The sequence below is a fragment of the Triticum aestivum genome, chromosome 4D (genome assembly GCF_018294505.1).
Source record: "Triticum aestivum cultivar Chinese Spring chromosome 4D, IWGSC CS RefSeq v2.1, whole genome shotgun sequence".
Taxonomy (NCBI): Eukaryota; Viridiplantae; Streptophyta; class Magnoliopsida; order Poales; family Poaceae; genus Triticum; species Triticum aestivum.
This window is the reverse complement of record NC_057805.1, coordinates 292,598,534-292,609,369: the sequence shown is the minus strand read 5'-3', so window position 1 is coordinate 292,609,369 and position 10,836 is coordinate 292,598,534. Positions and strand designations below refer to the sequence as shown.

Genomic DNA, 10,836 nt, shown 5'->3' with positions numbered 1-10,836 from the left:
GAACTCCGCGGGGTCGGGGTGCCATCGTAGCGAGGAGGCAGGTCTGGCTTGAACTTGGCCGGCCAGGCGACGCTACGCAGCTCAGGAGTGAAGGCGCGGCAGCCTGCTGTGGCCACCGGGGCCCTTTGCTGATGCGGAGCCTGCCCTTGATGCCCGCGCACCGCCGCTGCAGGGGGCACGCGGTCTTGTCGCAGTGGCGCTGGGAGCACGGGCGCATTCTCCTGCGGCCGGGGAACTTCTTGGCAGCTTCCTTCTTCTCGCGCGGGCGCCCGACGCGGTGGGTCGCGCGCCTTGGCGCCAGAGCGGCGTCTTGGAGCAGAGGTGGTGGAGGCGCTCCGTGAGCCACGTCGCCCGCAGCTGGCAGAGGGCAAGGCTGCGAGAGGGATGGCGCGGGGGAGTCCCCTGCGGCGGTGACGAGCTCGGCGATGCGGTCTAGCCAGTCCTCATAGAGGTCGTCGACTAGGCGGTAGCGCAGGAGCTCGCGTGCCATGAGCAGCGCAGCCTGCGCGTCCGTGGGAGCGCGACGAGCGTGAGACGACGAGCCGGCTGGGGTTAGCGATGGAGTGGCGGTGCGGCCGTCCCGCCGCACCGAGGGGTGCAGCGAGGACGCTTCCTGCTCGTTCCCCGCCGGGCCGGTGGCGGCGTTGGCGGCGGGCGACGGGGAACGACGGAGAGGCCCGCCGATAGGAGCGGTCTGAGCGACGCGAGCGGCGAGGGTGGCCCGGCGCTCAACGCGGGCTGGACGAGCGTCCGCCATGGATGCGAAGAAGCGACGAGACGCGGATCGGAGGAAGGAAAGCTTCGGCGCACCCCTACCTGGCGCGCCAAATGTCGGAATTCGGGTTTCGGCAAAACCCTTGAGGTTCGAACACTGGGGTGCGCACGAAGATCTCTCTCTCTCCTTGGATCGCTCTCGCAACAATCGCAAGGCCTAGCTCGACGAACCGAAAGAACGAGAGACACGAGAGTTTATACTGGTTCGGGCCACCGATGCGGTGTAATAACCTACTCCAGTGTGGTGTGGTGGATTGCCTCTTGGGCTGAGGACGAACAGTTACAAGAGAAGAACAGCCTCCTGGGGAGAGGTGTTCTTGTGCTTGGTGAACTTGTGTGTGGCTATGGATGGAATGGCTCCGATCCAAGATGAGATGAGATCCCGGTCCTATGGTGGCGGCTAGTCCTATTTATAGAGGCCCTGGTCCTCTCCCCAAATATTGAGCGGGAAGGGATCCAACAACGGCCAAATTCAAAGGGAGACAACTAGTACAAGTTATCCTAACTAAAGGTGGTCTTCGCCTGCCAAAGGCTCTGGTAGTGACGCCGTCTTGGGCTCCATGGTGACCTCCGTCCTGTCATCCTGCTGGTCTTGGTCTCGTTGCACCGATATGGAAACCGTTGCCTGATGCCTCGGGACTCCTCGCCTGCGCTTGCCTCTTTAGCACCAAAGGGGAAACGAGGACACTGCGCGCTAGCGCCCGCCTGGCTCCAGTCGTCATGGCTTGCATCACAGAAACCTCGGGAGGTGTCCCTTGCCTTGATCTCTCCGCCCCTCGCGAGCCAGCCTGGTGAGGCCGTCCCGAGGAGGTCTTGTGTCATCCGCCTCGCGAGGGTCTTGAATGTTTGCTGTTGAAGATGGGCTGTACAGGGCAGCTGGTGGAGCCACGCCGTGGGCCGCAGGTAGGCAAGTCTGGGGACCCCCGTTCCCAGGACGCCGACACACGCACTAGAATTTTATTGCCAGCTTTCAATTCATAACACTTAGACATTTTTCTCCAAAAGTCCGCATTAAAATAGGAGTGACCATATTTATCATGTTTTACGCTAACCGTCATTGTAAATCCATGTTGCATTGTCAATATGACATCCTGGGAGTCATCGGCAAAGTAAAGCCCAAGATTTCCTTCTACTCATGTTCTTGAAAAGTGATAAGCACATTTCATATACATCTTTTGGCACTCAAATATGCGGTTTATTGAGATATGACCATCAATTCTTGCTGTGAAATATTGAATATTTGCATGAAAATCATATAAAGGATCATTTACTAGTCTTTGGTCTATTTTGCAGAAATGTGCGCAAAGGCACTATATTCTTCAAGATTCTGACGAATTGGTTATTGAGAAGAGAGAAGGGCAGGAAAGAAGTGAAGAAAGGGACCTGAGCATGAAGGAAAGAAGAAACCGGGGGCCAAAACTAAAGATGGAGGGGATTGACTTTGGAAGAAAGAAGGAAAGGAGAAGGGCCAAATCAGAAAAGTGGCAGACTAAAGGAGGGGTCAAAATCCCTAGCAGCAGCCCCGATCCCCTTTGGGCCTGGCACATCTCTCTCTCTCCCTCACCCCTCCTTCTCCACCTCCGGCCGCCGCCACGGCCAGGCCGGCGTGGCGGCGCGCCACCCGACCATCAGCGCCACCAGCTCCACCACTCCACCACAACCAGCATCGCCATTCTTCTCCGCCACCCATCCATCCATCTGCACCACATCCACCTCACGCAACCCACCAGACAGAGGGCCGGCGGTGTCTGATCCATCGCGCGCCCGACGCCCGTGCTGCCTTCTTCCCCCATGTCCCTGCTGCCCTTCTACTCCTCCTCTTGCTGCTGTCTTTTTCCCTGAACTCCTACCGCTGCTGCTCCTCCCCTCATCACGATGTTGCTCCTCCCTCTTCAACCTGCTGCTGCTCGCCCTCAACCCTCTCTCCTGCTTCTCTCTCCATGATGCCCCTGCTGCTGCTCCTTCTTTCATGCCCCAGCTGCTGCTTCTTCTGTCTCTAACCCCCTGCTGCTGAATCTCTCTCCCTCTCCTAGCGCTGCTGTTTCTCTTCTCCCTATGCCTCACTTGCTGCTGCTCCTTTCTCAATCTTTATGTTGTTTCTCTCGCTCTCTCTCTCTCTCTCTCTCTCTCTCTCTCAAATTTCTGTAATCTTGAGTAGAGTAATGATCAGTACTATGTAATGTTCAGATTTGTTAAGTGTTAGTAACCTACTGTTGTTCAGTTTCAGACTTCTTATGTAGTGCTAAATTGGTGATCTGTGAACTGTATTGTGGCATGCGACCCTCTGTTCTTGTGTGTGATAATTAGTTAAATTTGTCACTTGTGTACTGCACTTGTTGTATATTCGTGTTCGTTCAATTTGTAGTTCCTGTGTTGCTCAAGTAGCCGTGACATATATGTAGGTGGTGTGAAACTTATATGTCCCAGTACCATACTACTTTTGCATGTTCAGTACTATGATACATCTGTTATTTCTAGTTCCTACATTCTTCCTACGTACTTGTGATATATATGTGCTTGTGATGTGAATCACTTCTTAATCTCTCTATTCTGTTTGCTATTTGCTTTGTCGATGACCCTTCTTAGTTTTAGGATTACTTTCCTGTAATCATCATCCAATATCGTGTTACCTAGCTTTAGCCGAGCACGATCATTAACTTGCCTAGTCCCCGAGGAGAACACGACACTCGTAGTTTTGGGCGTAAAAACCCCACTACACTTACAATTGATCATTTTGGCGCCGTTTCCGGGGACTAGCGTCGTGCGATCGTGTTAGGCTATAGACTAGGTTTTGCTTCTGTTTCTATCTGGTGCCATATATTTGTGATATATCTCTTACCCCTAACCACTGTTCTAGTTATCTTCTCTTTCTTTTCTTGTTCATTTGTAGGTTGAATTTTCTTCTTGGAAATGGCATTCTACTCAGATCATCATGCTTATGCGAGCAACACTACAAACAGCACGGAAAGTATTCAAGAACTGATAAGTAAGATTTCCCATCGATTAGATGATTCAGCTCGGCAGCGAGAAGTAGTTTTTGAGGATAGGCCTAGCTCTTATGATCCTTATTCTAGAGGTCATCCTTATGTTGCTCCTACATGCCATATTTGTGGATTTCAGGGCCATTCACCCGCTAAATGTCAGCATGGCTACTCTCACCCTCCTGATTGTTATGGCATGAGCTTCGCCCCACAACCTAGCTCATACCAAAACAATTACTCATATGGGTGGCCTAAAAACCAGAATATGTCATATAGGAGCAACAACCCTGAGATCTCACAGTTTGGTTCTAGTAATCATATGAAGGGATTTAGGTACAATGAGGAGAGCAACAACTATGCACCACAATAATTTTATTCACCTTCTACTCATATACCTCAGCACCAGGAGATGTTTCCAATGGAGTTAAATGGTCCTCCACTTGGTCAACCAACAACTCCAGCACCTGTTGAGCAATCTCATGCACAAGTGCCCACACAAGATGACTTTGATGATATAGACAAGCTTACATTGCTTAGTCTCGAGTTCACTTGGAGTGCTGGAGATGATCCAATTAGGCCGGTGATACTAGAGGAAATGAAGAAGATCAAGAGTGGAAAAGAGCTAGTGGAAGAAGTAAGAAAAATTGAGAAGAATATCAACGCTGGGTGCACTATCTCATCCCTCCTTGAGCTGAGTGTTTCTGGGATATCCCAGGCGTGTGAGGTTCCAACACCGTCACATCAAGCTGAGCAAGATAGCAAGAGCCCAGATGAAGAGCTACTTCAGATTGAAGATGAACTAGAAGACAAGGAACAAGATGACCAAGAAATTGACTACCCAAGCGATCAAGTCGAAGACACAATCTCTATCTCTCCTGAAGAAGTACAAGAAGCTGCTGTAGTTGAACTTGAAGAACCAGAAATTCATTTTCCTATCGTCGTACAAGAGCTTGATCTAGCAGGTTTATCTAACCCTCTTGATGACATGCTTCCTTATGAGATCTTTGCTGCTACTTTGCATTGCGTCATACCATCAATTAAGCTAGACTTGAAAAATTATTTGCTTGGACATGATCATACACACCCTATTAGTGGCATTGCTCACATTTGCCGTGAAGACCATTATTTTCCTCATGCTAGACCTATGCTTAATGGTAAATATCATCCTCATGGTAGTATTGAGCTTACTGAATTCTACCTTCCTAAACATGTGCTTTATAGCTATGCTTATGTAATTGGATACTCGATTGATGACTTGGAGGGTATTATCCCTACCGCTTGCATTGTCCCTTTTGTGGAGTGTTTTTTCAGGTTTTTGCTTGTGCACGAATTAATACATGCTGACCAGGTTCGAGGTGACATTCCTTGGGACCCCGATGGACTCAGAGCATGGTGATGAGGAGAAGCAATGGGCCACACATATGGAAGAGAGAAGCTGGAGCTTGCAAGTGGAAGCAAAAGGAGAAGAGCTGCAGTGCGAGACCTACATCATATAAGCCCGGTGAGCTGTTTCATGACCCCAATCTGAATACCATCATACACTGATACATGCTGAAATCATTTGCTATTTGGGTTGCTTGAGTCATTTCTTAAATGTTTTCCCACTGAATTTCACCTTTGACATATGGTGCTTGATGAGAATATGCGAACTGATTGTTGAATGCCTTGTAAACTAGTGATCTACACCCTGTTTGCTTTGCTGAAAGTAGTGAAAGCTATTAGTTTTGAGTGCTCAAATCCCTAGTGCACTAGTAAACTTAATCATTTTCTGCTTTTACCTTGATACACTTAGATCATTAAGTGTTAGATGCTGAGTTTGTGCCTATTGTGTTCCCATTGAGAGCAATCACTTTACCACTATGGACTAGTATGCTATGTTCCCTGGATCGGTAGCATGTGAACCAGACATGGAGAAGTGATGATTCCTGTTTTGTGCTTATGCGTTGTTCATTTAAGATAAGTAATAATGAATAAATAAGTCTTACTACCTACAGTAGCATGTCATGTTTCCTGGATCGGTGGCATGTGAAATCGAGTTAGCTTGGGCAGTAATTAATAATAAAAAATGTAATTGTCGAACCAGGTGTATACCATGTTCTCTGGATCAGTGGTATGTTCCTTTGGGGAGACAAACAAAAAAACTAATAATGGGTCGAGCCAGGTGTATACCATGTTCTCGGGATCGGTGGTATGTTTCTTTGGTGAGATCGATAAAATATTATCATTACTTCCTTCAAATTCAATAAGTGCTTCAACCATAACGTTATGTTCTGGGTAATAAGTTTTTTTGGGATCATCCTCTCTTTAGGAACCCTTTGGCGCAATCAGCAAGGGATATATTTCTTGAAATGAAAATTAAGATCGTAAATTACATATATTGAAATAACAGAGCAAGATGCAAATATGGGAGTAACTGATAGAACAGATCCATATATATAAATGAAAGCAAAGTACAAAAATATAGAATTAAAATAGATAATGTATCAAAGATTTGATGCAAATATATAGATAATGTAGCAACAGAAGGTAGATGTTCACAAATTTAGGCCATGCCGAGCGTGGTAGGTTGAGATTGAACATATCGAGCGCTCCCTGAAGTCATCCAGAATGATGAGATAGAACTTCGTTTCACCATAGTTGCCCGATTTGTGCTTGCACTGTGGACACATGAATGAACACCCACGAATCAGCTAGAACAAAAATGATTCCACGGCGATTTTCGCCGGTTGATTAACAGCGATGGACGGATTGCGATAAGAGATGAGTGAATATTTTTCTAATTAGTTGATTACCTTCTCCATGAGAAAAATCCCCGGCCCAATCCCACAGAAAACCCCAGTCGACCAGAGTCTAGAATGTCGGTGTAGATAGGCGGTGGAAAGCGGTAGGGGCGAAATCCGGTGCCGTTTGGAGCGCGATATACGCCCGCCGCAAACAACCGTCGAGCTTAGGGTGCAGAGTTGCGGAGGAGTCCACGGCAAGTGAGTGGGGACGAAGTGGGCGAGGGTTTTCTTTTACCTTTTGCATGTGCGAGTGAACACACACAGTTTGCAGAGGTAACGGAGATGAATCGTGTGCGATAGTAAATCACCGAGATTGAATGGGAATCCAAATTTCCTTTGTCCTTCATCCATGATTTTTTTCTACGATGAACATAAATCCTGCTAATCACCTTGTTCAAATTTGACACTTTTCTGGGTTCATTTACAATATTTAGGGGATTATGTGCATTTTGTAGGCATTAATGCACGTAATTCAAATTCAAACAATCGGTGCATGAAAGGGTGCACAAGAATGGTCTGGAAAAACCATACTCGTGGTATTTAGTAGTTTCTCAAGCCTTTTACAAGGAATGGGCAGAGATTTCAATGGAATGCGTGGCAATGGTCAATCACGAACGCGTAATTTACTGGGTTATCAACTATAGAACAATGAAATATATGCTTGAAAAACATGACGGCTGGCATGATACCATGGTATGGCCTTACCGTGCCCTGGTTAAAAGCTGAGAAGGTTTGATTTATGTCGTCATGCACGCCCTTCATAAATCGAACCATCATCGAGGAAGTTCAATGCTTTCAAAAGGGAAATCATCAAGATTGAAGGGGAATCCAAATTTCCGTTTTAGTTTGTCATTCAGTTTTTTTCCAACGATCAACATACCGCCTCAAATGCAACGTGTTCAAATTTTACATTTTTCCTAACTCATTTACCATATTTAGGGGATTATGTGCATTTTCTAGGCATTAATTATGCACATAATTCAAATTCGAAAAATCGGTGCATGAAAAGGTGCACAAGAACGGTCTGGAAAACCATGTTCATGCTATTTAGTACATTCTCATGCCTTTTACAAGGAATGGGCAGATATTTCAAGGAAATGTGTGGCAATAGTCAACCATGAATGCGTTGTTTACTGGGTTAACAACTATACAAAAATGAAATACATGCTTGGAAGACATGACGCCTGGTGTGGTGCCATGATATGACCTCACCGTGCCCTGATAAAAATGTCGTCATGCACACCTTTCATAAAATGAACCATCACCGAGGAAGTTTCATGGTTTCGAGGGGGAAATCACAAGATTGAAGGGGGATCCAAATTTCCTTTGTCCTTTGTCCATGAGTTGTTTTTCTATGATGAACATACAACCTGCAAATCACCGTGTTCAAATTTGGCACTTTTCCGGGTTCATTTGACATATTTAGGGGATTATGTGCATTTCCCAGGCATTAATGCACATAATTCAAGTTCAAACAATCGGTGCATGAAAGGGTCCACAAGAACGGCCTAGAAAATCATGCTCGTGCCATTTAGTAAATTCTCATGCCTTTCACAAGGAATAATGGACACATATTTCGATGAAATGTGTGGCAATAGTCAACCACAAATGTTTGTTTGTTGGGTTTTCAACTATAGAAAAAATGAAATAAATGCTTAAAAAACATGACATCTGGCATGGTGCCATGGTATGATCTCACCATGCCTTGGTAAAAATTTGAGAAGGTTTGGCTTATGTCGTCATGCACGCCCTTCATAAATTGAACCATCACCGAGGAAGTTCCATGCTTTCGAGAGGGAAATCCCCAAGATTGAAGGGGAATCCAAATTTCTGTCCTAGTTTGTCATTCAGTTTTTTTCCAACGATCAACATACCGCCTCAAATGCAACATGTTTAAATTTGACATTTTTCCGGGCTCATTTATCATATTTAGGGGATTATGTGCATTTTCTAGGCATTAATGGACATAATTCAAATTCGAACAATCGGTGCATGAAAAGGTGCACAAGAATGGTCTGGCAAACTATGCTCGTGTTATTTACTACATTCTCATGCCTGTTACAAGGAATGGACAGATATTTCAAGGAAATGTGTGGCAATAGTCAACAATAAACGCGTTGTTCACTTGGTTAACAACTATACAAAAAATGAGACACATGGTTGAAAAACATGACGCCTGACGTGGTGCCATGGTACGGCCTCATCATGCCCTCGTAAAATTTGGAGAATGTTTTCCTTATCTCGTGATGCACGCCTTTCATAAATCGAACCACCACCGAGGAAGTTTCATGGTTTCGAGGGGGAAATCACCAAGATTGAAGGGGGGTCAAATTTCCTTTGTCCACGAGTTTTTTTCTACGAAGATACAACCTACAAATCACCGTGTTCAAATTTGGCACTTTTCCTGGTTCATTTGCCATATTTAGGGGATTATGTACATTTCCTAGGTATTAATGTGCATAATTCAAGTTAAAACAATTGGTGCATGAAAGGGTCTACAAGAACGGCCTAGAAAACCATGCTCGTGCCATTTAGTAAATTCTCATCCATTTTACGAGGAATGGACAGATATTTCGATGAAATATGTGGCAATAGTCAACCACAAATGTTTGTTTGTTGGGTTTTTGAACTATAGAAAAAATGAAATAAATGCTTAAAAACATGACGCCTGGCATGGTGCCATCGTATGACCTCACCATGCCCTGGTAAAAAATTTAGAAGGTTTGACTTATGTTGTCATGCACGCCCTTCATAAATCGAACCATCACCGAGGAAGTTCCATGCTTTCGAGAGGGAAATCCCCAAGATTGACGGGGAATCCAAATTTTCTTCGTTCTTTGCCATGGAGTTTTTTCTACGACAAACATACACCCTGCAAATCAACGTGTTCAAATTTGGCATTTTTTTGGCCTCATTTACCATATTTAGGGGATTATGTGCATTTTCTAGGCATTTAGCGCATATAAATCCAATCCAGCTACAGGTGCACGGTGTGATATGAGGGACGTGGATTGTCGTTCGATCACGGCCCATCCTACGGTGCACACGCGCGATCCGCGTGGCTAGGGTTCCGGCCAATCATAATGCAACACACGATAGGCTCAGCGCACACTGTTTCCGGAAGCGACGGAGATGAATCGTGTGCGCTAATGAATGAGCAAAATTGTAAGGGAAGCCAAATTTCTGTTGTCGTTTGTTGTTGAGCTCTTGAATACCACCGCACTGTAAAGCTGCCCGCCCCCTCCGTCCCAGAGCTCTCTCCAGGCGTCGTCCATGGCACCGCGGCGCACAGTAACTGGTAAGGAAGCGATGGCATCCCGCCACGCCGCGTTCCCCGACGCTCGTGACCGCACACATGGTAAGGAAGCGATGGCATCTCGCCGCGCTGAGTTCATCGCCGCCGGCAGCCAGACAGTTACATGGGCGGACTTTGAGGCTGCCATGGCCGAATGGGTGGTGGATCTAGAGGCGGCCAAAGTCGCACAGAAGGAGCGGAAAAGGCAGAAAGCAGTCAGGAAAAGAGAGTCCCGCCGCCGCAAGAAAAAAGACGCCGCACGCCGTGGTGAGGAGAGCTTGGCAGAGATCGAAGCACGGTGGGCTGCCGCCTACAAGGCCGGGAAGGAGAACGCCGTCGTCTGGCCAGCATACGCCGATGGCAGCATGTGAGAAGTAGTTTAAGTTTGTAGTATTGGAGCAAGTAGTACTTTAAGTTTTTAGTATTAATGTACAATGTCGGTAAGAGCATCCTTTGAGGGCTTTGAGCGTTGATTAGCATGTGTGCCCGTGTGCGTTTTTTTGCGTTAATCATTAGAAAATCACAAAAACACACGGTTTCTATGCCGTACCCGTCTGCGTTTTTTTGCATTAGTGACCCATAAGTCAATTACATGTGCGATGTTTCCTAATAAACCAGGCGTACCATTGACCGAAAAAATCAAGTACACGTGTACATTTTTTTTGAAGACGGGATCTGCCAACTTTCTTTTTTCTCGCACACGAGTATTTTACGCGCTTTGTCTGTGTTGTGTGTTTTCCCCGTCCAAGTCTCAAGTTTCGCACCGAAATTTTCATTAGGCGCGCGATTTCAGAATTTATTCCTCCAACCACATCCCCTTCCCCTCAGTATCCCCCCTCCCTCGAGCCTCCCCCTACCGGCATCTCAAACCACCGCCGCCGCAACCACAGCTTCAACCACATCTATGTTCTGCTCGGATCCAGTCAGGTAACCCGCCGATCTCTATCACGTCCCTGGCCTGATTGCTTAAATGGCGCCTGCGAAACATCGTCATGCCTCAAAC

At 46.5% G+C, this 10,836-nt stretch overlaps 1 protein-coding gene across 4 annotated transcripts in view; it reads left to right on the top strand.

Moving 5' to 3' along the window:
• Positions 1-2,286: 2,286 nt before the first annotated feature.
• LOC123097503 (uncharacterized) overlaps positions 2,287-10,836 on the top strand; it is a 9,384-nt gene continuing 834 nt past the window's right edge. The window contains exons 1-3 of one of the 4 annotated variants that reach the window (XR_006447342.1): positions 2,287-3,760; positions 3,895-4,717; positions 5,104-5,256. Coding sequence is in view for 2 of the 4 variants with exons in the window: in XM_044519265.1 (XP_044375200.1) it covers positions 4,165-5,151 (987 nt within the window). In the remaining 2 variants the exon portion in view is untranslated. Of the gene's footprint in view, positions 3,761-3,894; positions 5,493-10,836 lie in introns of those variants that run through there. The other 3 variants (XM_044519266.1, XR_006447341.1, XM_044519265.1) reach the window with 3 other exon arrangements.